Raw genomic sequence first — 26,624 nt, 5'->3', positions numbered from 1 at the left:
CCCGTCGCCCCGCCCACCCGCGGCAGCACGGGAGGGGGCGTGGCTTACGGGTGGGAGCGGCAGCCTCTCCCGCCAATAGCGGAGCGAGAGCGGAGGCGGGCGGGCCAATGAGGCGCACCCGTTCCCGCCGGCCTCCGGTAAGGGGCGGGACGCGGCGGCAAGGGGGCGGGGCGACGGGTGGCCAATAGAGGGCGAGGGGGCGGGGCCAGCGGGGCCGGCCGGGACGCGGGGGGAAGCGGCGGTCGCGGTCGCGGAGCGGTGAGTTGGGGGGGGGACACCACGCGACACCGGGGCCCACGGGACCTGCCCCCTCCCCTCTGTGGCCTGACCCACGTGACTTGTCCCGTCCCCCCCTCCCCGCTATAGGCGCCGGGACCCACGTGACGCCCCCATATGTCTCAGGCCATAGGCGACCCCGTCCGGTGTGTCTGTCCGCCCCCCACCCCCCTGGGTCCCAGCCCCCCTATAGGCCCTGGGACCCCCTATAGGGCCTGGGACCCCCTATAGACCAGGCTCCTATAGACTTGGTCCCCCTATAGGGACCAAGACGCCTCTGCATAAGCCCCCCCCCATCAACCCTCTATAGGCCCTGGGGTCTCCTATAAGGCCCCTATAGGGCCGGGGACCCCCTAGAGATCAGGCTCCTATAGACTTGGTCTCCCTATAGGGGACCATGAATCCTCTGGACGAGTCCCCTTCATCAGCCTTCTATAGGGGCTGGGGTCTCCAATAAAGCCTGGGACCCCCTATAGACCCCACAACACCTCTGCCATCAGCCCTGGTGTCCCGTCCCCCCCCTCAGCATTCTATACCTCCTGGGACCCCCTATAGGGCCTGGGACCCCCTATAGACCGCAACACGCCTCTGCCATCAGCCCTGTTCCACCCCCCCCAATCAGCATTCTATACATTCTGGGACTCCCTATAGGGTCTGGGACCCCCTATAGACCAGGCCCTTATAGACTTGATCTCCCTATAGGGACCAAGAATTCTCTGCACGAGTCCCTCTCATCAGTCTTCTATAGGGGCTGGGGTCTCCTATAAGGCCTGGGACCCCCTATAGACCCCACGATTCCTCTGCCATCAGCCCTGGTCCCCCCTCATCAGCATTCTATATGTTCTGGGCCCTCCTATAGGGCCTATAGACCCCATGACACCTCAGCCATCAGCCCTGCTCCCACCCCCCATCAGCATTCTATATGTTTTGGAACCCCCTATAGCACCTGGGAGCCTCTATAGACCAGGCACCCCCATAGGAACTAAGATCCCTCTGCATAAGCTCCCCCTCATCAGCTCTCTGTATGGGCTGGGACCCCCTATAGGGCCTGGGACCCCCTATAGACCAGGCCCTTATAGACTTGATCTCCCTATAGGGACCAAGAATCCTCTGCACGAGTCCCCCTCATCAGCATACTATAGGGGCCGGGGTCTCCTATAGGACCTGGGACCCCCTATAGACCCCACAACACCTCTGCCATCAGCCCTGCTCCCCCTCCATCAGCATTCTTCACGTTCTGGGCCCCCTACAGGGCCTGGGACCCCCTATAGACCGGGCCCCTATAGACTTGTTCCCCCCTCGAGCCCCAGTATGGACCAGTGCTCCCAGTTTGGCCCCGCTGGGCAGCTCATCCACGGGGGCGTATGGGGCCGTATGGACTTTACCCCGTCGGGTCAATGATTCACTCGGGCACCCGAGGGCCGGCGGGCAGCGGGGGCGGGGAGCCCCGGGCTGGGCGTGCGAGGGCGCGTGCGAGGGGCGTGCGAGGGCGGGCGGCGGCGGCGAGTCCCGGCCTGCGCAGGGGGGGAGAGCGTGCGAGCGGTGAGCGTGCGAAGGAGTGCGCGTGCGAGGGGTGCTGGTGGGAAAGGTACTCGTGCGAGGGGGGGGCTCGTGCGAGGGGGGCTCGTGCAAGAGGTGCTCGTGCAAGGGAGGTGCTTGTGCAACAGGCTCATGCAAGAGGGGCTCGTGCGAGGGGGCTTGTGCAAGGGAGGTACTTGTGCGAGAGGGGCTCGTGCAAGAGGGGCTTGTGCGAGGGGGGCTTGTGGAAAAGGTACTTGTGCAAGGGAGGTGCTCGTACACGAGGGGCTCTTGCAAGAGGGGCTCGTGCAAGGGAGGTGCTTGTGCAAAAGGCTCATGCAAGAGGGGCTTGTGCGAGGGGGGCTTGTTGGAAAAGGTACTTGTGCAAGGGAGGTGCTTGTGCAAGAGATGCTTATGCAAGAGGGGCTTGTGAAGGAGCTGGGCTGGTGCAAGAGGTGCTCGTGCAAGAAGTGCAGGTGGAAGAGGGGCTTGTGCAAGATGTGCTTGTGCAAGGGGAGCTTGTGCAAAAGGCGTGTGCGAGAGGTGCTCGTGTGAGAGGTGCTCAGGTGGGGGGGACGTGTGCGGGAGATTTGCTTGCGTGAGGGGAGCTTGTGCAAAAGGTGCTTGTGCAAGAGACGTGCTCATGTGAGGGGTCCTTGTGCAAAAGTGCTCGTGCAAGGAAGGCACTTGTGCAGGAGGCACTCTCGTGCAAGAGATGTGCTTGTGCAAGGGCTGCTTGTGCAAAGGTCCCCGTGCAAGGGGGGGGTTGTGCGCTCGTGCGAGATTGCACACGCGCGTGTGTGTGATGAGCGTGTGTCCCCCCCTCATTAACCCACCTCTGCTAATTAATGGGGGGGGAGGGGGCATCGAGGTGCGTTATGGGATGTGGGGGGGATTCTCTGCTGTCTCCTATAGGGGTTGTGCAAGGGGGGGGAACCCAAACGCCGAGGGTTTGGGGGTCAAAGGTCACTGGGGGAAAGGTGGGGGGGGGGGTGGCCTGGGCGCCTGGGTCCCTTCTGGGAAAATTGGGGGAGGGGGAAGGGGAGGGGGGGGCGGGGGAAGGGGGGGGAGGGGGGAGATTCTCCGCTGTCCCCTATAGGGGTTACGAGTGTTTTTTGGTTGCGGGGGGGTCAAAGGGCACCGGGGCAAAGGTGAGCGACCCTGGACGCCTGGGTCCCTTCTGGGAAAAGTTGGGGGGGGGGGGAGGAGGGAATGGGGGGGGGAGATTCTCCACTGTCTCGTATAGGGTTGTGCAGGCAGCAGGTTTCGGGGGGGCTGCTGGCCGCCGCGCTGACCTGTGACCCCCCCCAACTCGTGTGTCCCCCCCCTTCTCCATGTCATCATCGTGTCGTCCCCCCCCCCCCAATCCCTTTCCAGATGTTGCAGCTGTGCGTCCCCCGCGGGGGCCGGGCCCTCCTGGGGGTGCGGCTGCTGCGGGGTCCCCCCGGGACCACCCGGCCCGTCAGCTACCAGCCCATCCGCAAGGTCCTGGTGGCCAACCGGGGTGAGTGACAGCCCTGGGGACACCCCTGTCACCTGGGGGGGGCCCTGTGTCCCCTCCACCCCCCCCCATGTCCCCTGGGTCCCCCAATGTCCCCTCCATCCCCCCCCGTGTCCCCTTTGTCCCCTGGGTGCCCCCCCAATGTCCCCTGGGTGCCCTGGGATCACCCCCAGCCCCATTGTCCCCCCCCCCTTTGTCCCCTGGGTGCCCCCCATGTCCCCTGCGTCCCCCTTTGTCCTCTCCATCCCCCCCAATGTCCCCTGGGTGCCCTGGGATCACCCCCAGCCCCATTGTCCCCCCCCCCTTTTGTCCCCTGGGTGCTCCCCATGTCCCCTGCGTCCCCCTTTGTCCTCTCCATCCCCCCCAATGTCCCCTGGGTGCCCTGGGATCACCCCCAGCCCCATTGTCCCCCCCCCCTTTTGTCCCCTGGGTGCTCCCCATGTCCCCTGCGTCCCCCTTTGTCCTCTCCATCCCCCCCCATGTCCCCTGGGTGCCCCCCCATGTCCCCTGGGTCCCCCTTTGTCCCCTCCATCCCCCCCTCCGTGTCCCCTTTGTCCCCTGGGTGCCCCCCCAATGTCCCCTGGGTGCCCTGGGATCACCCCCAGCCCCATTGTGTGTCCCCCCCCTTTTGTCCCCTGGGTCCCCCCTTTCTCCCTTCCGTGTCCCCAGTGGGACGGGGTGTCCCCGGGGTGTCCCTGTCCCCGTGTCCCCCTCCCAGCCGGGATGTCCCCATCAGGATGGGGTGTCCCCATGTCCCTGTGTCCCCATATCCCCATATCCCCCTCCCAGCCAGTGTCCCCCCAGCATGTCCCAGTCCCCAGGTCCCCAGCGGGATGGGGGGGTCCCCTGGGTGTCCCTGGGGTGTCCCTGTCCCCGTGTCCCCCTCCCAGCTGGGGTATCCCCCGGGTGTCCCCATCCCCACATCCCCAGCGGGATGTGGTGTCCCTGGGGTGTCCCTGTCCCCGTGTCCCCCTCCCACCCGGGATGTCCCCGATGGGACGGGTTGTCCCCATGTCCCTGTGTCCCCTGTCCCTGTGTGTCCCCCCCCCCCCCAAGGCGAGATCGCCATCCGGGTGTTCCGGGCATGCACGGAGCTGGGGATCCGGACGGTGGCCGTCTACTCGGAGCAGGACACGGGGCAGATGCACCGGCAGAAAGCGGACGAGGCTTATCTGGTGGGGCGGGGGCTGCCCCCCGTCCAGGCGTACCTCCACATCCCCGACATCATCCGCGTCGCCCAGGTACCCCCGCGGGGACGCTGAGGGTGGGGGGACGTCTGGGGACGCTATGCTGGGGGGGGGGGGGGGGGGGATGCCTGGGGTCCCTGGGATGGGGAACATCTGGGTCCCCTATGGGACCCCACATCTGGGGATGTGGCCACGCGGACGCCTGGGTCTATGGGTGGGGGGGTCTGGGGGTGCCGGGAGGGTCATGCGACCCCCCCCCCCCCAGCCACTGAACACTGGGGTTCCCCCACAGGAGAACGGGGTGGACGCCATCCACCCGGGATACGGGTTCCTATCGGAGCGAGCCGACTTCGCCCAGGCCTGCCTGGATGCGGGGGTCCGGTTTGTGGGACCCCCCCCGGCCGTCGTCCGCAAAATGGGGGATAAAGTGGAGGCTCGCGGCATCGCCATCGCTGCCGGTGAGGGGGTGCGGGGAGACTTATAGGGGGGGCTATGGGGTTATTTGGGGGGGTTATGGTGAGGTATGGGGGAGCTCGGGGGTTTTTTGGGGGGGTTATGGGGGTATAGGGGAGTTATGGGGTTATTTGGGGGGGTTATGGGGGGGTATGGGGGAGCTCTGGGGTTATTTGGGGGGGTTATGGGATTATTTGGGGGGTTATGGGGGAGTTATGGGGTTATTTGGGGGGGTTATGGGGGTATGGAGGAGTTATGGGGTTATTTGGGGGGGTTATGGGAGGGTATGGGGAGCTCTGGGGTTATTTGGGGGGGTTATGGGGGAGTTATGGGGTTATTTGGGGGGTTATGAGATTATTTGGGGGGGTTATAGGGGGTTATGGGGGAGTTACGGGGTTATTTGGGGGGTTATGGGATTATTTGGGGGGGTTATAGGGGGTTATGGGGAAGTTATGGGGTTATTTGGGGGATGATGGGGTTAATGAGGGGGGTAATGGAGGATTTTGGGGTGTTGGGGGGGTTATGGGGTTGCTTGGGAAGTTATGAGGTTAATGGGGGGGCTTTGGGGTTATTGGGAGGTCTATGGGGGGTTGTGGGGTTATTGGGGGAGTTATGGGGGTTTATGGAAGGTTTATGAGGTTGTTAGGGGGGCTCGTGGGGCTTTGGGGGGCTTATGGGGGGTCATGGGGTTATTGGGGGGTTATGGGGGGAGTTATGAAGTTATTGGGGGGCTGTGGGGGCTATGGGGATATTGGGGGGTCATTAGGGGGTTATGGGGTTGTTGGGGGGATTATGGGGTTATTGGGGTTATTAGGAGTTATGGAGCTATTGGGGGGTTAAGGGGGGGCTATGGGGAGGGTTATGGGGGGCTATAGAGGGTTATAGGGTCACTGGGGGGGCTATGGGTGCCAGGGGAGGGTGATGGGGTTAAGTGGGCTTGGGGTTCCTGAGGTGGGGGGGGGCAGGGGAATTGGGGTGTCCCCAGCGCCAGCACTGACAGCCCCCCCCCCCAGGAGTACCGGTGGTGCCGGGGACGCCGGCGCCGGTATCGGCACTGTCGGAGGCGCAGGATTTCGCCCACCGGGTCGGTTTCCCCATCATCTTCAAGGCGGCTTACGGCGGCGGCGGCCGCGGAATGCGGGTGGTCCGCTCCCCCCAGGTACGGGGCACCCCGGTGGCTGGGCCCCAGGGGACCCCCCCCGATCATGGGACCCAGGCATCCAGGACCCCCAATTCCCCACGACTGCACCCCACGACCCCCCTCACCATGGGACCCTGGCATCCCAGACCACCCTTTCCCTGAGACCCCCACCCCGGGACCCCTGCCTCTGCCATGGGACCCAGGCGTCTGAGACCCCCAATTCCCCAGGACCCCCACTCCGGGACCCCCGCCTTTGCCATTGGACCCAGGCATCCGGGACCCCCAATTCCCAAGGACCCCCACCCCGGGATCCCACCTCCGCCATGAGACCCAGACGCCTGAGTCCCCCAATTCCCCAGGACCCCCACTCTGGGACCCCCATCTCTGCCACAGGACCCCGGCATCTGGGACCCCCAATTCCCCAGGACCCCCATCCCAGAACTCCTGCCTCTGCCATGGGACACAGGCATCCGGGACCCCCAATTCCCCCAGGATACCCCCCAGCCTGGGGACCCAAGTGGGTGGGGGGACCCAGGCATCCGTGGGGGACCCAGACTTGCCCAGGGGACCCCAGTGGGTGGGGGGACCCACATGTTTGGGGGGGACCCAGGCGTTTGGGGGGACTCAGGCATCCGGGTGCGCGCAGGAGCTGGAGGAGAGCTTCTCCCGCGCCTCCTCCGAGGCTTTGGCCGCCTTCGGCAACGGGGCCCTTTTCGTGGAGAAATTCATCGAGCGCCCACGGCACATCGAGGTCCAGATTCTGGGTACGGTGGGGAGGCTTTGGGTGGGGGGCCCTGGGGGCTTTGGGGGGCACTCCAGGGCTTTTGGGGCAGTCCTTGGGGCTTTTGGAGGGATCCCTGGGGGCTTTGGGGGAGTCTCTGGGGGCTTTGGGGGGGTCCCTGGAGCTTTGGGGGGATTCCTGGAGCTTTAGGGGGGTCCTCAGGGATTTGGGGGGATTCCCAGGGCTTTTCAGGGCACCCCAAAGGGATTTTTGGGGTGCTGGAGGGGGACTAGGAAGGGTGGGGAGGCTTGGTGGGTGCCGGTTCGGATGTTTGAGGAGATGGAGGAGGCAGAAGGTAATAGGATGGGGTGCAGGGGTGCCCAGACACCTGGGTCCCTCAACGGGGGGGTTCCCGGCTGCCTGGATCCCTTTTTGGGGTGCTCGGATGCCTGGGTCCCCCCCGCTCTGACCCCACCGCCACCCCCAGGGGACCAGCACGGGAACGTGGTCCACCTCTACGAGCGGGACTGCTCCATCCAACGCCGGCACCAGAAGGTGGTAGAAATCGCCCCGGCCGCCCGCCTGCACCCCGAGCTCCGTGCCCGCCTGGCCAGCGACGCCGTCCGCCTCGCCCAGCAGGTACCGGCACCCAGGATTTGGGGGGGGGGACCCAGGAGTCCCAGGGAGGGGCGAGCATCCATCACCATGGGACCCAGGAGACTGTGGGGGGAGCCCAAGAGAACATGGGGGGACCCAGGAGTTCGGGGGGACACCTACAAGTCAGGGAGGGGACCTGTCACCCATCACCAGGGGACCCAGGAGTCCATGGGGGGGACCCAAGAGAACATGGGGGGGACCCAGGAATTGGGTGGGGGGGACCCAGGAGACCATGGGGGAACGCAGGAGTCTAGGGAAGGGATGTGCATCCATCACCAGGGGGACCCAAGAGTCCATGGGGGGGACCCAAGAGAATATGGGGGGACCCAGAAATTGGGGGGGGGACCCAAGAGATCATGGGTGGACCCAGGAGTTTGGGGGGGGACCCAGAAGTCCCCGGAAGGGATGTGCACCCATCACCAGGGGACCCAGGAGACCATGGGGGGGACCCAAGAGAACATGGGGAGACCCAGGAATTGGGGGGAGACGACCCAGGAGTTTTGGGGGGACACCTAAGAGTCAGGGAGGGGACCTGCCACCCATCGCCAGGGGACCCAGGAGTCCGTGGGGGGGGACCCAAGACACCATGGGGGGACCCAGGACTTCGGGGGGGACCCAGGGGTCCCAGGAAGGGACCTGCCACCCATCACCAAGGGACCCAAGAGTCCATGGGGGGGGACCCGAGAGAATATGGGGGGACCCAGTAGTTCGGGGGGGACACCCAGGGGTTTAGGGGACCCTGGCGACCGGGCTGATGGTGGGGGGGGGGCGTCGTGACGCAGGTGGGCTACGAGAACGCGGGGACGGTGGAGTTCCTGGTGGACCAGAGCGGGGGTTACTACTTCATCGAGGTCAACTCCCGGCTGCAGGTGGAGCACACGGTCACCGAAGAGATCACCGAGTGAGTGCCCAGGTCCCGGGGGGGCGCGTGGGGGGGGTACCCCGATCCCTGGGTCCCCGGGAGGATGGAGGGGTGTAAAGGGTGGAGGCGGGATGCCCCGGATGCCCGGGTCCCCCCCCGATGCCTGGGTCCCTGGAGGGATGCGGGGTGCGGGATGCTCCGGTCCCCTCCCCACTCCGGATGCCCGGGTGTCGTGTCCCCCCCCCCCGGCCAGCCGGGTGCCCCCCTGGTGACACCCGGGCAGCGTGGACCTGGTCCACGCGCAGCTGCAGGTGGCGGCGGGTCGGTCGTTGCCGGAGCTGGGGCTGCGCCAGGAGAGCATCCGCGTGAACGGCTGCGCCATCCAGTGCCGCGTCACCACCGAGGACCCTGCCCGCGGCTTCCAGCCCGACACCGGACGCATCGAGGTGCCCCCACGGGACCCCCCACCCTCCCCCCTCCGCCATGGGAGCCCCCTTGGGATCATCCCTGACACCCCTTCTATAGGAACCCCCATGGGATCACCCCTAGGACCCCCCCATGGGACTCAACTTGGGACCCCCCCCCATAGGAACCCCCATGGGATCACCCCTAGGACCCCCCCATAGGACCCCCCCCATAGGACCCCCAACGGGACTCAACTTGGGACCCCCCTTGGGGCCCCCAGGGCACACCTGCAGGACCCCTCCCATTAGACCCCCATATAGGGTCCATAGGTGCCTGTAAAAGGCTCTGTAGGGGGTCTGTGGGGCAGAGGAGTGCCCACAGGAGGCCCTATAGGGTCTCCACTGGATCACATAGGGTCCATAGGTGCCGGTAGGAGGCTTTATAGGTGCTCTGTGGGACCATATAGGGTCCATAGGTGCCGGTGGGAGGCTCTACAGGTGCTCTGTGGGACCATATAGGGTCCATAGGTGCCGGTGGGAGGCTCTACAGGTGCTCTGTGGGACCATATAGGGTCCATAGGTGCCGGTGGGAGGCTCTACAGGTGCTCTGTGGGACCATATAGGGTCCATAGGTGCCGGTGGGAGGCTCTACAGGTGCTCTGTGGGACCATATAGGGTCCATAGGTGCCGGTGGGAGGCTCTACAGGTGCTCTGTGGGACCATATAGGGTCCATAGGTGCCAGTGGGAGGCTCTACAGGTGCTCTGTGGGACCATATAGGGTCCATAGGTGCCGGTGGGAGGCTCTACAGGTGCTCTGTGGGACCATATAGGGTCCATAGGTGCCGGTGGGAGGCTCTACAGGTGCTCTGTGGGACCATATAGGGTCCATAGGTGCCAGTGGGAGGCTCTACAGGTGCTCTGTGGGACCATATAGGGTCCATAGGTGCCGGTGGGAGGCTCTACAGGTGCTCTGTGGGACCATATAGGGTCCATAGGTGCCGGTGGGAGGCTCTACAGGTGCTCTGTGGGACCATATAGGGTCCATAGGTGCCGGTGGGAGGCTCTACAGGTGCTCTGTGGGACCATATAGGGTCCATAGGTGCCGGTGGGAGGCTCTACAGGTGCTCTGTGGGACCATATAGGGTCCATAGGTGCCAGTGGGAGGCTCTACAGGTGCTCTGTGATGATACAGGGTCCATAGGTGCCAGTAGGAGGCTCTATAGGTGCTCTGTGGGACCATACAGGGTCCATAGGTGCCGGTAGGAGGCTCTATAGGTGCTCTGTGGGACCATACAGGGTCCATAGGTGCTGGTAGGAGGCTCTATTAGAGCTCTGTGGGAGCATATATGGTCCAGAGGTGCCAGTAGGAAGCTCTATAGGGTCTCTGTAGTTTGGGGGGTACCCACAAGAGGCTCTGTGGGGCAGGTGGGTGCCCACAGGAGGCTCTATAGGGGCTCCACAATTCCCTATAGGGCCCGTAGATATCTATAGAGCTATCTATACGGTCTGAGAGTGCCTATATGAGGTTCTATAGGGGCTCTGTGGGGTGGGCGGTTGCCAATAGGAGGCCCCGTGGGGCCTGGGGGGTGCCCCTGGGAGGCTCTATAGGGTCTCCACAGGACCCTATAGGGCCCGTTGGTGCCCTATAGGGTTCTCTATAGGGTGCGGGGGGTGCCGGCAGGTGTTCCGCAGCGGCGAGGGGATGGGGATCCGCCTGGACGGGGCCTCGGCTTTCCAGGGGGCCCTGATCTCCCCCCACTACGACTCGCTGCTGGTGAAAGTGGTGGCCCACGGCCCCGACCAGCCGGCCGCCGCCGCCAAGATGAGCCGGGCCCTGGCCGAGTTCCGAATCCGCGGGGTCAAGGTGGGTCCGGGGGTCGGGGGGGCCCTCGTGCGTCGCACGGGGAGGGGGGGAGATACAGGAGGGGTGTCGGGCAATGGAGCAGGAGGGTTTGGGGGCGTTTTGTGCGATGCACGGTGGCCCTCGTGCGATGCACGAGAGGGTGGGGGTGTGCCATGCACAGGAGGGTATGGGGGAGGTTCTTGTGTGATGCACGATGGCCCTCGTGCAACGCATGGGGAGGGGGGAGATGCACGAGGGGTGTCGGGCAACGGAGCAGGAGGGTTTGGGGGGGGATCTTGTGCGATGCACGGTGGCCCTCGTGCGACGCACAGGGAGGGGGTGTGCGCAATGCACAGGGGGAGGCTCTCGTGCGATGCACGGGGGGTCCTTTGCAATGTGCAATGGGAGGGGTCATGCAATGCACCAGGGTACTTGTGCACCACACTGGGTTCCCCGTGCATCGCACGAGGGGGACTCACCCCTCGCCCCAGTGCATCGCACGAGGAGGAAGGAGGGGGCTGATGCCCGGCCCCCCCCTCGTGCGTCGCACGCTGACGGGCGCGTCTCGCGCGCAGACGAACATCCCGTTCCTGCAGAACGTCCTGGCCCACCCCCAGTTTTTGGGGGGTGCGGCCGACACCCAGTTCATCGACGAGAACCCCGAACTCTTCCACCTCCGCCCCGGCCAGAATCGGGCCCAGAAGTTGCTTCACTATCTGGGTAGGGGGGGGGCTGGGGGGGGGTCCTGGGGGTCTTTGGGGGTTCTAAGGGGTTTTGGGGGGTTATAGGGGGCTGTAGGGGGGCTGGGGGGGTCCTGGGGGTCTCTGGGGGCTCTAAGGGGTCTCTGGGGGTTATAAGGGGGCTGTAGGGGGGCTGTAGGGGGTCCTGGGGGTCTTTGGGCGTTCTAAGCTGTCCCTGGGGGGAGCTGGGAGGGCTCTGGGGGTTTTTGGAGGTCCCTTGGCGGGGCTGGAAGGGGTCTTGGGGGTCCTGGGGGGAGGTCTAAGGGGTCCCTGGGGGGGGCTGGGAAGGGTTTTGGGGGGCTCTAGGGGTTCTGAGGGGTCCCTGGGAGGGATCTTGGGGGGTCCTGGGGGCTCTCAGGGGTCTCTGGGGGGGCCTGGGGGCTCTAAGGGGGCTTTGGGGGTTCTGGGGGGGGGGCTTGGGCTTCCCTGGGGGGGGGGACTGGGGCATTTAAGGGGTCTCTGGGAGGGCTGGGGGGGTCCCTAAGGGGTGTCTGGGGGTGCTGGGAGGGGGTCTTGGGGGTCCCTGGGCGCTCGGGGGGGCGCTGGGAGGGTTTGGGGGGGCAGCCTGGGGGGGCTGGGGGGGATCTCAGGGGGCTATAGGGGGGCTGGGAGGGGGTTGGGGGTTCCCGGGGGGGGGTCTCAGGGGTTTGGGGGGGGCTTTGAGGTCCTGGGGGGGGTCCCTGGGGCTTTGGGGGGACCCCAAACACGTGTGTCTGTGTGTGTCCCCCCCCAGGTCACGTGATGGTGAACGGCCCCAGCACCCCGCTCCCCGTCAAGGCGAAGGCGGCGCTGGTGGAGCCCACCCCCCCCCCGGTGCCCATGGGTGAGCGGGGGAGGGGCAGGGCGTGGCACGCGCGTGCGCGGCGTGTCCTTGGCGTGTGCGTGGCGCGGCATCGCGTGCGCGCGTGGCAGGAGCGCTCGGCACGTGCGCGGCTTGCCTCGACGCCCGCGTGGCGTGTGCTCGGCGTGCCGTACCGTGGGCACGGCGTATGGGCTTGGCGTGTGCAGGGCGTGTGCGCGGCATGCTGGAGCGTGTGCTTGGCGTGTGCCCGGTGTGCCTTGATGTGTGCGTGGCATATGCGCGGAGCGTGCACAGTGTGCTGTAGCGTGTGCGTGGCATGCCTTGGCGTGTCTGTGGCATATGCGTGGCGTGTGCTTGGCATGCTGTAGCGTGTGCTTGGCGAGTGCATGGCGTGTGTGCTTGGCATGCCTTGGCATGTCCATGGCATATGCATGGCGTGTGCATGGTGTGCTGTAGTGTGTGCTTGGCGTGTGCACGGCATGCCTTGGTGTGTCAGTGGCATGTGCACGGTATGTTGTAGTGCGTGCTTGGCATGCGCATGGTGTGTGTGCTTGGCGTGCCTTGGCGTGTCTGGATATGCGTGGCGTGTGCATGGCGTGCTGTAGCGTGTGCTTGGCGTGTGCAGGCGCGTGTGCTCGGCCCGCGCACGGCACACCCTGGCGCGTCCGCGGCGCGTGCACGGCGTGCCGTAGCGTGTGCTTGGCGTGTGCGTGCTGCGTATGTGCGTGGCATGGGCGCGTACCGGCCCCCCGCCCCGCCTGACGCCCCCCGCTCCCTCCCCGGTGCCGCAGGACCCCCCCCGGCGGGGCTGCGGGCGGTGCTGGAGCGGGAGGGGCCGGGGGGCTTCGCCCGGGCGGTGAGGTCACACCGGGGGCTCCTCCTGACGGACACGACCTTCCGCGACGCCCACCAATCCCTGCTCGCCACCCGCGTCCGCACCCGCGACCTCGCCCGCGTCGCCCCCTTCGTCGCCCACGCCCTCAGCCCCCTCTGCAGCATGGAGACCTGGGGAGGTGAGGAGGGGGCGTGGCCGGAGGGTGGGCGTGGCCTGGTGGGGCGTGGTCCGAGGGGCGGGGTCTCGGAGGTGGGTGGGGCCGAGGTGAGGCTAGGTTGGATTCCCCTGGGTGGGGATGGCCCGGGGGCGGGGCCTCATCAAGAGGGAGGGGCCTGAGGGGGCGGGGTCTCGGAGGGGGCGGGGCCTCAGGGGGTGCGCCTGGGTGGGTTCAAAGGGAAAGGGTCCCCCGGGGGCGGGGCTTCGTCGAGGGGGCGGGGTTTCAGGGGGCGGGGTTTTGGGGTCTGGGGAGGATGGTTCACAGGGGGCGGGGCTTCGTTGAGGGGGCGGGGTCTCTGGTTACTGCTGGGCTCACCCAGGTGGGGATGTCTAGGGGGTGGGGCTACACAGAGGGGGCGGGGCTTAGAGGGGCGGGGTCACGCAATCGCTGGGGCTTTGCAGGGGGCGGGGCTTCACTGGGGTGGGGCTTTATGGCTGGGTGTGGCTTCGGGGGGCGGGGCTTGCACGGGGAGCACTAAGCCGGCGGGGCCAGGCACGCACCAGGGACAGGCGGGGGTGTGCAAAGGAGGGCTTGTGCAAAGGGGCGGGGCTTGCACGAGGGGGCGGGGCTCTCGCGAGAGGAGCGCACGAGGACGGGGCCGCGTCCGGCAGGTGCCACCTTCGACGTGGCCATGCGGTTCCTGCACGAGTGTCCCTGGGAGCGGCTGCGGGAGCTGCGGCGCCTGGTCCCCAACATCCCCTTCCAGATGCTGCTGCGCGGCGCCAACGCCGTCGGCTACACCAACTACCCCGACAACGTCGTCTACCGGTCCGGGGGGGGACATGGGGACAACGGGGGGGGGCGTGGGGACGTGGGGGAGGAGGTGGGAACGTGGGGAGATGTGGGGGGATGAGGGGACGTGGGGGGACGTGGAGGGATGGGGGGACGTGGGGGGACGTGGGGGGATGAGGGGAGACACGGAGGGTTGAGGGGACAATGGGGGGTTGGGGGGGACATAAGGTATGGGGGTATGTGGAGGGATGAGGGGACGTGGGGGGACATAAGGTATGGGGGGACATGGAGGGATGGGGGGACATGGGGGGATGTGGAGGGATAAGGGGACATGGGAGGACATGGGGGGATGAGGGGATGTGGGGGGATGTGGGGGGATGAGGGGACATGGGGGAACATGGAGGGACATAAGGTATGGGGGGACATGGAGGGATGGGGGGACGTGGGGGGATGAGGGGGGACACGGAGGGTTGAGGGGACAATGGGGGGACATAAGGTATGGGGGGACATGGAGAGATGGGGGGACATGGGGGGACGTGGAGGGATGAGGGGACATGGGGGGATGTGGGGGGATAAGGGGGGACATGGAGGGTTGAGGGGACAATGGGGGGACATAAGGTATGGGGGGACATAGTGGGATGAGGGGACATGGGGGGTATGGGGGGACATGGTGGGATGAGGGGACATGGGGGGACATAAGGTATGGGGGGACATGGAGGGATGGGGGGACATGGGGGGATGAGGGGGGACACAGAGGGTTGAGGGGACAATGGGGGGTTGGGGGGGACATAACGTATGGGGGGACGTAGTGGGATGAGGGGACGTGGGGGGTATGGGGGGACATGGTGGGATGAGGGGACGGGATACAGGACACGGGGACATGGGGACGTGGGACATGGTGGGACGTGGGGAGATGAGGGGGCATGGGGACATGGGGGGATGAGGGGGGAGGGGATACGGGACACGGGGACATGGGGGGATGAGGGAACACGGGGAGATAAGGAGGGATGAAGGGACATGGGACGCGGTGGGATACGGGATGTGGTGGGACGTGGGACATGGTGGGACATGGGGACATGGAGGGATGGGGGAACGGGGGATACAGGACACGGGGGCATGAGGGAATACAGGAATACAGGGAGACAGGTATGGACGAAGGGACACGGGGACATGGTGGGAGATGGGGAGATGAGGGAGCACGGGGACGTGAAGGACATGGGGAGGAATGGAGGACCGTGGAGGGATGAGAGGACGTGGGGGGACATGGGGACATAAGGGGGGACACGGAGGGATGAGAGAACGTGGGGTATGAAGGGCACGGGGTGGTGGAAGGATGAGGGGACGAAGACATGGGGGGATGAGGGGACGGGAAGGACACGGGGACGTGGAGGGGTATGGTGGGACGAGGGATCACGGGGGATCAGGGAAGGACGAAGGGACGGCAGAACACGGCGCATCGCGAAGACCTGAGGGGCCACGGGGAGATATGGCGACATCGGGGGGGGGGGGGACACGACGGGGAGATGGCGGCGGGACGTGAAGACCCCCTACCGCCTCTCCCCAGCTTCTGCGAGGTGGCGGTGGCCAACGGGATGGACATCTTCCGAGTCTTCGACGCCCTCAACTACCTCCCCAACCTGGTACTGGGGGTGGAGGCGGCCGGGCGGGCAGGGGCGGTGGTGGAGGCCGCCCTCTCCTACACCGGGGACGTGGCCGACCCCTCTCGCACCAAATACGGCCTCGACTACTACCTGGGCTTGGCCCGTGAGCTGGTGGCCGCCGGCACCCACATCCTCTGCATTAAGGTGGGGGGGGGGCTAGAGAGGTCAATTGGGGGGAGGGGGGAGGGGGATTTGGGGGTCTGGGGGAGATGGGATGGGGAAGGGGGGGATTGGGGGGGTGGGAGGGGGTGGGAGGGGGAACGAGGGGCTCGGAGGGGGGCTTGGGGGTTCTGGGAGGGGGATTGGGGGGTCTTGGGGGGCGTGGGAGAGGGGTTTGGGGGTTCAGAGAGGGAGATGGAGGGGCTGGGAGGGGCTGGGAGGGGGGATAAGGGGCTGGGAGGGGGGGTTGGGGGGTCTGGGAGGGAGATTGGGGGGTCTTGGGGGCTGGGATGGGGAATGGGGGGCTGGGAAGGGGGTTTGGGGGTTCTGGGAGGGAGATTGGGGGGTCCTGGGGGGCGTGGGAGGGGATGAGAGGGGGAACGAGGGGCTCGGAGGGGGGTTTGGGGGTTCTGGGAGGGAGTTTGGGGGGTCTTGGGGGGCGTGGGAGGGGATGGGAGGGGGGATGAGGTGCTGGGAGGGGGGCTTGGGGGTTCTGGGATGGAGACTGGGGGGGTCTTGGAGGGTTGGGATGGGGAATGGGGGGCTGGGAAGGGGGTTTGGGGGTTCTGGGAGGGAGATTGGGGGGTCTTGGGGGGATGGGAGAGGGTTTTGGGGGTTCAGAGATGGTGATTGGGGGGTCTTGGGGGGCTGGGAGGGGCTGGGAGGGGGGATAAGGGGCTGGGAGGGGGGCTTGGGGGTTCTGGGAGGGAGATTGGGGGGGTCTTGAGGGGCTGGGAGGGGAGTTTGGGGTGTCCTGGGGGGGGGATTTGGGCATCCTTTGGGGATGGGAGAGGGGGATTTGGGGGGGCTGGGATGGGCGACTGGGAGATGGGGTGGGGATTGGGGGTTCGAGTGGATGAGATGGAGGAATTGGGGGTGCTGGAGGGGGTTGGGGGGTCTTGAGGTGGTGGGAGGGGGGATTTGGGGGTGCTGGGGGATGGGAGGGGACTTGGGGCTTGCTGAGAGGGAGGATTGGAGGGGCTGGGGGGGCTGGATTGGAGATTGGGGGTCTTTGGGGATGGGAGGGGAGATTTGGGGGTCCTGGGGGGGTTGGGAGGGGGAACTGGGGGGCCTGGCACTACTGGCACGGAGGGCTGGGGGTGGGATTTGGGGATCCTGGGGGTCTGGGCAGGGACCGGGGCACCCCCACACCCCCAAGACGCAGCGGGGCAGCTGCCGGGAGCTGGGGGGGATCAGGATGGGGCAGAGTCTTGGGGGTCCCCAAAACCCCCCATGTCCCCTGTGTCCCCCCCTCCAGGACATGGCGGGGCTGCTGACGCCGGCGGCCGCCCGGTTGCTGGTGGGGGCCCTGCGGGAGCAGTTCCCCGAGGTGCCGCTGCACGTCCACACCCACGACACCGCCGGGGCCGCCGTCGCCTCCATGCTGGCGGCCGCCAACGCCGGCGCCGATGTGGTGGACGTGGCCGTGGACGCCATGGCCGGCATGACCTCCCAACCCAGCATGGGCGCCTTGGTGGCCTGCGCCCGCGGCACCCCCCTCGACACAGGTATGGGCGCCCCTGTGGAGGTGCCACTGTGGTCTTGGTAACGGCAACGTGGTCATGGTGGTGGTGACATAGTTGTGGAGGTGGCAACGTGGTCTTGGCAATGGCAAGATAGTCATGGAGGTGCCAGCATGGTCATAGAGGTGGTGGCGTGGTCATGGAGGTGCCACCGTGGTCTTGGCAATGACAACATGCTCATGGAGTTGCCACCATGGTCTTGGCAATGGCAACACGCTCATGGAGGTGTCACCATGGTCTTGGTAACGGCAAAGTGGACATGGTGGTGGTGACATAGTTATGGAGGTGGCAACGTGGTCTTGGCAATGGCAAGATAGTCATGGAGGTGCCACCATGATCATAGAGGTGGTGGCGTGGTCATGGAGGTGCCACCGTGGTCTTGGCAATGACAACGTGGTCATGGAGGTGGTGACGTAGTTACGGAGGTGCCACCATGGTCTTGGCAATGACAACGTGGTCATGGAGGTGGTGACATAGTTATGGAGGTGGCAACATGGTTTTGGCAATGGCAAGATAGTCGTGGAGGTGCCACCATGGTCATAGAGGTGGTGACGTGGTCATGGTGGTGGTGACATAGTTATGGAGGTGGCAACGTGGTCTTGGCAATGGCAAGATGCTCATGGAGGTGCCACCATGATCATAGAGGTGGTGACATGGTCATGGAGGTGCCACCGTGGTCTTGGCAATGACAACGTGGTCATGGAGGTGGTGACGTAGTTACGGAGGTGCCACCATGGTCTTGGCAATGACAACGTGGTCATGGAGGTGGTGACATAGTTATGGAGGTGGCAACATGGTTTTGGCAATGGCAAGATAGTCGTGGAGGTGCCACCATGGTCATAGAGGTGGTGACGTGGTCATGGTGGTGGTGACATAGTTATGGAGGTGGCAACGTGGTCTTGGCAATGGCAAGATGCTCATGGAGGTGCCACCATGATCATAGAGGTGGTGACATGGTCATGGAGGTGCCACCGTGGTCTTGGCAATGACAACGTGGTCATGGAGGTGGTGACGTAGTTACGGAGGTGCCACCATGGTCTTGGCAATGACAACGTGGTCATGGAGGTGGTGACATAGTTATGGAGGTGGCAACATGGTTTTGGCAATGGCAAGATAGTCGTGGAGGTGCCACCATGGTCATAGAGGTGGTGACGTGGTCATGGAGGTGCCACTGTGGTCTTAGCAGTGACAACGTGGTCATGGAGGTGGTGACGTAGTTACAGAGGTGCCACCATTGTCTTGGCAATGACAACAGGGTCCTGGAGGTGCCACCATGGTCTTGGCAATGCCACCATGGTCTTGGAGGTGCCATCATCATCGTGGAGCTGCCACCATAGTCTTGGTAATGGCAGTGTGATTATGGAGGTGGCAATGTGTATCGTGGAGGTGCTGCCATGGTCTTGGCCACTGTGGTCACGCTAATGGCACTGTGGTCGTGGCAATGGCACTATGGCCATGGTCATGGTGATGCCACCATGGTCACAGTAATGGTACTATGGCTGTGGTGACGCCACCGTGGTCGTGATGGTGTCACCACGGCCGTGGTGATGGACCCATGGCCATGATGATGCCACCGTGCTCACGGCAATAGCGCTACGGCCACGGTGATGCCACCTCAACCACAACATGATGCCCAATCCATGGTGTCCCTCAACCACAGCGGCCTCCAACCCACGGCCACCCCTCACCACGGTGTCCCCACGGGGTCCATGGGTGCCCCCCACCCACGCCCCCCCTCTCCCTGCCCCCCCCCCCTCCCCGCAGGCATCGCGCTGGAGCGGGTGTTCGAGTACAGCGAGTACTGGGAGGGGGCGCGGGGGCTCTACGCCGCCTTCGACTGCACGGCCACCATGAAGTCGGGCAACGCGGACGTCTACGAGAACGAGATCCCGGGGGGACAATACACCAACCTCCACTTCCAGGCCCACGCCATGGGGCTGGGCCACAAGTTCAAGGAGGTCAAGAAAGCCTACGCCGAGGCCAACAAGCTCCTCGGGGACCTCATTAAGGTGGGCGTGGGGCTGGGTGGAGTTGGGGGTGGTCCTCGTGGGGTGGTGTCTGTGGAGGAGGTGGTTCTCCACGGGGTGGTCTCCATAGGGTGGCGTTGGTGGAGGTGGTCTCTGTGGAATGGGTGGTCTGCACGGGGTGTTCTCCACGGGTAGGGTGGTCTCCGTGTGATGGGTGGTCTCCTTGGGGTGGGATGGTCTCCATGGGGTGGTCTCCATGGGGAAGGTGGTCTTCATGGTGTAGGATGGTCACCGTGGGGTGGATGGTCTCGGTGGGGCAGTTTTGTGGGGTGGGTGGTCTCCATAGGGTAGGGTGGTCTCTACAAGGCGATCTCCATGGGGTGAGTGGTGTCCATGGGGTGGATGGTCTCCATGGGTTGGGTGCTCCATGGGTTGGGTGCTCCATGGATTGAGTTCTTATGGATTGAGTTCTCAGGGGTTGAGTTCTCATGGGTTGAGTTCTCCATGGGTTTGGTGCTCCATGGGTTGGTTCTCCATGGGGTGGGTTCTCCATGGGTTGGGTGCTCCATGGATAGAGTTTTTATGGGTTGGGTTCTCCATGGGTTGGGTTCTCCATGGGTTGGGTGCTCCATGGGTTGGGTGCTCCATGGATTGAGTTTTTATGGGTTGGGTTCTCCATGGGTTGGGTTCTCCATGGGTTGGGTGCTCCATGGGTTGGGTGCTCCATGGATTGAGTTTTTATGGGTTGGGTTCTCCATGGGTTGGGTGCTCCATGGGTTGGGTGCTCCATGGATTGAGTTTTTATGGGTTGGGTTCTCCATGGATTGAGTTCTCATGGGCTGGATGCTCCATGGGGCAAGACCTTTCTAGGGCGAGCTGCTCCCCATCCCCAGGAAGGATCCCTATGGGAACAGCGTAGCGGGGTGGCACCCCGGGGTGACACCGCTGAGGTGACACCCCCGGGGTGACGTTGCCGGCCGCAGGTGACGCCGTCGTCGAAGGTGGTGGGGGACCTGGCGCAGTTCATGGTGCAGAACGGGCTGTCGCGGGAGGAGGTGGAGGCGCGGGCGGACGAGCTCTCCTTCCCCCTCTCCGTCGTGGAGTTCCTCCAGGGTTACATCGGGACCCCCCCGGGGGGCTTCCCCGAGCCCTTCCGCTCCCGGGTGAGTGGGAAGGGACTGGGAGGAGACTGGGAGGAGACTGGGAGGAAGTGGAGGGTACTGGGAGGGGAGTGGGAGAAGATGAAGGGCACCGGGAGGGGAGTAGGAGGCAATGAAAAGGGACTGGGAGGCGCTCGGGGGCACTGGGAGGTGAGGGAGGGCACTGGGGGGGAACTGGGGGGGACTGGGGAGGGACTGGGGGGCACTGGGGGGAGTCTGGGAGGCACTGGGAGGGACTGGGAAGGTTTACTGGAGGCCGTTGCCATGGCACCCGACCCTAGCAACAGATCCCAGTACCGGTTGCCATGGCACTGGTCCCTAGCAACGGGTCCCAGTACTGGTTGCCATGGCGCCCAACCCTAGCAACGGGTCCCAGTGCCGGTTGCCATGGCACCGGCACCTAGCAACAGGTTCCAGTGCTGGTTGCCATGGCGCCGACTCTAGCAACAGATCCCAGTACCGGTTGCCATGGCACTGGTCCCTAGCAACGGGTCCCAGTACTGGTTGCCATGGCACCAGTCCCTAGCAACAGGTCCCAGTGCTGGTTGCCATGGCGCCCGACCCTAGCAACAGATCCCAGTACCGGTTGCCATGGCACTGGTCCCTAGCAACGGGTCCCAGTACTGGTTGCCATGGCGCCCAACCCTAGCAACGGGTCCCAGTGCCGGTTGCCATGGCACCGGCACCTAGCAACGGGTCCCAGTACCGGTTGCCATGACACCAGTCCCTAGCAACGGGTCCCCACACCACCAGCCCCTAGCAACGGGATCCAGTGCTGGTTGCCATGGTACCAGCCCTAGCAACGGGTCCCAGTGGTGGTTGCCATGGCGCCCAACCCTAGCAACAGATCCCAGTACCAGTTACCATGGCAACAGTCCCTAGCAACGGGTCCCTATGACGGTTACCATGGCACCCGACCCTAGCAACGGGTCCCAGTACTGGTTGCCATGGTACCAGCCCTAGCAACGGGTCCCAGTGGCGGTTGCCATGGCACCAGCCCCTAGCAACGGGTCCCTATGCTGGTTGCCATGGCACCGGTCCCTAGCAACGGCCCCCTAGCAACAGGCCCGGGGCGGGATGCTGCGGTCCCCGCTGCCACCTCCATCACCCGTTACGGCGCCATCCACCCCCCCGGTTGCCATGCCGACGCCCTCCATCCCTCCCCTCCCCCCCCCCGTCCCTTCTCCCAGGTCCTGAAAGACCTGCCCCGCATCGAGGGGCGACCGGGGGCGTCGCTCCCGCCGCTGGATTTCGAGGCGCTGGGGCGGGAGCTGGGGGCGCGGCACGGGGCCCCGCCCGGCCCCGAGGACCTGCTCTCGGCCGCGCTCTACCCCAAAGTCTACGACGAGTTTCGCACCTTCGCCTCCACCTTCGGCCCCGTCTCCTGCCTCGGCACCCGCCTCTTCCTCGAGGGTCCCACCATCGCCGAGGAGTTTGAGGTGGGGGGGGGGTTTGGAGGAAGGGGGGGGGATGGGACTGGGAGGCAGTGGGAGGGGCCTGGGAGGCAGTGGGAGGGGCCTGGGGGGCACTGGGAGGCACTGGGAATGCACTGGGGCGGCAGTAATGGAGCCTGGAGTGGGCAGGGCTTGGGATGGGCTTTGTTCTGGGTGGGGCTTGAGGATGGGGTGTGGCTAAAGTGGGTGTGGCAGCGCGGTGGGTGGGGCTCGCTAAACGGGCGTGGCTTGGGATGGGCGTGGCTTGGCCAGAGGGCGGGGCTGAGACCCCTCCTGCACCCCTGTGCCTACCTCTTGCACACCCCCCGGTGCCCCTCGCACGCCCTCGTGCACGTCTGGCACCCCTCGCACACCCACCGGTGCCCCTCGCACGCCCTCGTGCACCCTCCGGATCCCCCTTGCACGCCCTTGTGCGCACTTGGCAGCTTTTTCACACCCCCCAGGGCCTCTTGCATGCCCTCGTGCACACCCAGCAGCCCTTGCACACCCCTGGGCCCCTTTACACGCCCTGTTGCACGCCAAGCATCCCTTGCACACCCATTGGTCCCCTTACATGCCTGCCTGCACGCCTAGCATCCTTTGCATACCCCTGGGTGCCCTTACACACCCTCGTACACACCTAGCAGCCCTTACACACCCATGGCTCCGCTTGCACACTCTGGTGCACGCCTAGTAGCCCTTGCACACCAATGGGTCCCCTTACACACCTGGTTGCACACCTAGCATCCCTCACACACCCCTGGGTCCCCTTACACACCCTCGTGCACACCCAGCAGCCCTTGCACACCCATGGGTCCCCTTACACACCCAGGTGCACGCCTAGCCTGCCTTGCACACCCATGGGTCCCCTTACACACCCCGGTGCACACCCATCAGACCTTGCACACTCATGGGTCCCCTTCCACACCCGGGTGCACGCCCAGCATCCTTTGCACACCCCTGGATCCCCTTACACGCCCTAGTGCATGCCCAGTGGCCCTTACACACCCATGGGTCCCCTTACACACCCAGGTGCACACCTAGCATCCCTTGCACACCCCTGCATCCCCTCGCACGCCCTCGTGCACGCCCAGTGGGTCTCCCACGCGCCCAGGACCCCTCGCCCACCCGCCCCGTCGCACGCCCGCCCCGTCGCCCGCCCGCCCCCTCGCACGCCCACCCCCTCGCACGCCCAGGTGGAGCTGGAGCGGGGGAAGACGCTGCACATCAAGGCGCTGGCGTTGGGGGACCTGAACGCCGCGGGGCAGCGGGAGGTTTTCTTCGAGCTCAACGGGCAACTGCGCTCCATCCTCGTGCGAGACACCCAGGCCATGAAGGTGGGGGGGGCTGGGGGGGCACGAGGAGGGTCTCGGGGGGCCGGGAGGGGTCTTGGGGGGGGCTGGGGGGCACTAGGAGGGCCTTGGGGGGTCAGGAAGGGTTTTGGGGGGGCTGGGGGGGCACTAGGAGGGTCTTGGGGGGTCAAGAGGGGTCTTAAGGGGGTTTGGGGGGGGCTGGGGGGGGCACGAGGAGGGTCTCGGGGGGCCGGGAGGGGTCTTGGGGGGTTTTTGGGGAGACTGGGGGGGTGATGGGGGAGGTTTTCTTTGAGCTTATGGGGCGACTGCGCTCCATCCTTGTGCGAGACACCCAGGCCATTGGGGGGGTGGGCTGGGGGGGCACTAGGAGGGTCTTGGGGGGTCAGGAGGGGTCTTGGGGGGTTTTGGGGGGCACAGAAATGTCATGAGGGCTTCTGGGGGTGGTGGGGGGGTGGGCTGGGGGGGCACAGAGAGGACATGAGGGGGTTGGGGGGGTCTGGGGGGGATCGGGGGGGTCTGAGGGGTTGCAGGGGGGCGCACAGAGGGGTTTGGGGGGGTCTAGAGGGGGTGCGATTTAGGGGGGGCACAGAGGGGTCTGGGGGGGATGCTGGGGGCTACAGGGGGGTTATGGGGGGTCCCATGTCCTGGGGGGGCTCTGGGGAACGCGGGGGGGGTCTGGGGGGACATTCGGGGGGTCCCAGGGACCATGGGGGGGTCCTGGGGGACATGGAAGGTTCTGGGGGACACGGGGGGGGGCTGGGGGGACATTAAGGGGTTGCCAGGTACTGAGGGGGGGTCCTGGGGGACATGGAAGGTCCTGGAGGACTTGGGGGGGGTCTGGGGGTCTTGGGGGGGTCTGGGGGGACATTCAGGGGGTGCCAGGGACTGGGGGGGGGTCCTGTGGGACTTGGGGGGGTCCCGTGGGACACGGAATGTCCTGGGGGACACAGGGGGGTCTGGGGGACTTGGGGGGTCTGGGGCAACATGGACGGGGTGCCAGGGACTGGGGGGGTCCCGTAGGACTTGGGGGGCTCTGGGGGGACTTGGGGGGGCCTGGGGGGACATTGAGGGGTGTCAAGGAATTGGGGGGGTCCCGTGGGACTTGGGGGGGGTCCCGTGGGACATGAAATGTCCTGGGGGACACGGGGGGTCTTGAGAGACCCAGGGGGCTTCTGGGGTGACACAAGGGGGTCCTGGGGGACCCTTCACCCCCCTTATTTTTTTATTTTTTTTTTTTATCCCCCCCCCCCCCAGGAGATGCACGTGCACCCGAAGGCGGATCGGGGGGCCAAGGGGCAGGTGGGGGCCCCCATGCCGGGGGAGGTGGTGGAGGTGCGGGTGGATGTGGGGGCGTCGGTGGCCAAGGGGGACCCCCTCTGCGTCCTCAGCGCCATGAAGATGGAGACGGTGGTGACGGCCCCCCTGGCCGGGACGGTCACCCGCCTCCACGTCCGCCCCGGGATGAGCCTGGAGGGCGACGACCTCATCGTGGAAATCGAATAGAGGGGGGGGCACGGGGCCGGGTGTCCCCTTCCCCGACACCCCCCCTTCAAAAAAACACCCCCCCCCCCCCAAAAAAACAGCCCCTAAAGGCCACCGCTGCCAAATGGTGCGCTGGCCCTTTAAGAGCCACCTGCCCCACCCAGTGCCCCACCCCGTGCTCCACCCCTCTCTAGCGCCCCCTGCTGGGGAAAAGGGGTACAGCTTTTTTTGGGGGGGGTCCACCCCTTAATTGGGGGGTGTCACCCCTTAATTGGGGGTCACCTCTTAATTAGAGGGGCTCAGCGCTTAATTGGGGGCCACGCCCTTAATTGGGTGGGGTCTCTTAATTGGGGGGGTCACCCCATTTTGGGGGGGTCACCTCTTAATTGGGGGTCACCCCTTAGTTGGGGGGGTCACCCCTTAATTGGGGGACACCCCTTAATTGGGGGGGTCATGTCTTAATTGGGGGGGGTCATCTCTTAATTGGGGTGCACCCCCGTTTCGGGGAGTCAGCCCTGAGTTGGGGGGTGTGTCCCCTTTTTTGGGAGGGACACCCCATTTTTGGGGGGGTCACCCCTTATTTTGGGGGGGTCACCCCACTTTTGGGGGGGTCACCCCGTTGTTTGGGGGGGTCACACTTTTTTGGGGGGGTCACCCCATTGGGGGAGGGGTGACCCTCTTTTTTGGGGGGGGCTTCACTTGTTGGGGGGGGGGTCTCCCTCATTTTTTGGGGGGGCCCCTCCCATTTTGGGGGGGCCCCCCGGCCTCTGCACCCCCCCCCAACTTTAGCGGGGGGGGTACCCCCCCCCCCTTTTCATTAACCCTGTCCCTGCCATGCTGCCTTAGGGGAGCCCGGAGGTTTTTTGGGGGGGGGGGGGGGAGGTGTCCCCCATTGCCCCTCCCCCCCCTCAGCTGCCCCTCCCCCCCCGTTGCTGCCAAACGCCCCTCCCCCCTCTTCGCGGGGAGGGGGCGGAGTCTGTGACCAAAGGGGCGGGATTAAGACTGGACGATTGGGTGGGGGAGGGGCGCCCCTCCCCCACCCCCACGGGAACAAACCGGGAGGGGCGGGGGGGCCCCTCCCCCCACCCCACCCCTCCCTCCCCCCCTCCCCCCCCATCGCCGCGGGGGGGTCCCGGGCAATAAAGACTGGACTAACGGCACCCACCGCCTGCGGGGGGGGGGGGGGGGGGCTACCCTATAGATGCTATAGGGGGTGGGCGGAGCCTATAGGGGATGGGGAGGGTGTAGGGGGTGGGGGGGCTATGGGGGTGGGGGGCTCTAGGGGGGTGCCTATGGGGGTGTGGAGAAACCTATAGGGGAAAAGCAGATGCTATAGGGGAAGGGGGGAGGCTATAGGGGGATGGGGGGGTATAGGGGTGGGGGCGCTATAGGGGAAAACAGGGGCGCCTATAGGGGAAGAGGGGAGGGTATAGGGAAATAGGGGGGAGCCTATAGGGGATCGGGAGAAACCTACAGGGGAAAAGGGGAGCCTATAGGGGAAGGCAGGAGGCTATAGGGGAAAGGGGAGAGCCCATCGGGGGTGGGGGGGCTGTAGGGGAGCAGGGAGTCTATAGGGGAAAAGGGGAGCCTATATGGGAAGGGGGGAGGCTACAGGGGAAAACAGGGGAGCCTATAGGGGAAGGGAGAAACCTATAGGGGAAAAGGGGATGGTATAGGGGAATGCAGGAGCCTATAGGGGATGAGGGGGCTATAGGGGATGGGGGGACTGTAGAGGTATGGAGAAACCTATAGCAGAGAACAGGGGAGCCTATAGGGGATGGGGGGGCTCTAGGGGAATAGAGGGGACCCTACAGGGGCACAGGGGAGGCCACAGGTGAATACAGGGGAGCCTATAGGGGAAAACAGGGGAGCCTATGGGGAGCAGGAGAAACCTATAGGGGAAAAGGGGAGCCTATAGGGGAGCAGGGGGCCTATAGGGGAAGGGAGGAGCCCATAGCGGAATCCGGGAGCCAACGGGGGCGCAGGGGCAGCTATAGGTGAACACAGGCGCCTATAGGTGAACACGAGCTTTATGG

General features: G+C 65.5%; 1 protein-coding gene across 1 annotated transcript; it reads left to right on the top strand.

The window, feature by feature from the left end:
- Window positions 1-204: 204 nt before the first annotated feature.
- Window positions 205-24,675, top strand: PC (pyruvate carboxylase). Its single transcript, XM_075059482.1, has 21 exons — window positions 205-258; window positions 3,172-3,298; window positions 4,352-4,536; window positions 4,775-4,940; window positions 5,949-6,094; window positions 6,723-6,840; window positions 7,285-7,436; window positions 8,237-8,355; window positions 8,600-8,762; window positions 10,403-10,585; window positions 11,140-11,284; window positions 12,038-12,127; window positions 12,898-13,119; window positions 13,770-13,926; window positions 15,455-15,695; window positions 16,969-17,218; window positions 18,998-19,242; window positions 20,184-20,363; window positions 21,551-21,799; window positions 22,990-23,130; window positions 24,361-24,675. Exons 2-21 carry the CDS (start codon window positions 3,172-3,174, stop codon window positions 24,607-24,609), a joined length of 3,528 nt encoding a protein of 1,175 aa, XP_074915583.1. The 5' UTR covers window positions 205-258; the 3' UTR covers window positions 24,610-24,675.
- The last annotated feature ends 1,949 nt before the right edge of the window (window positions 24,676-26,624 follow it).

This window comes from Buteo buteo, chromosome 29 (assembly GCF_964188355.1).
Source record: "Buteo buteo chromosome 29, bButBut1.hap1.1, whole genome shotgun sequence".
Taxonomy (NCBI): domain Eukaryota; kingdom Metazoa; phylum Chordata; class Aves; order Accipitriformes; family Accipitridae; genus Buteo; species Buteo buteo.
This window is presented reverse-complemented; position numbering and strand designations above follow the sequence as displayed.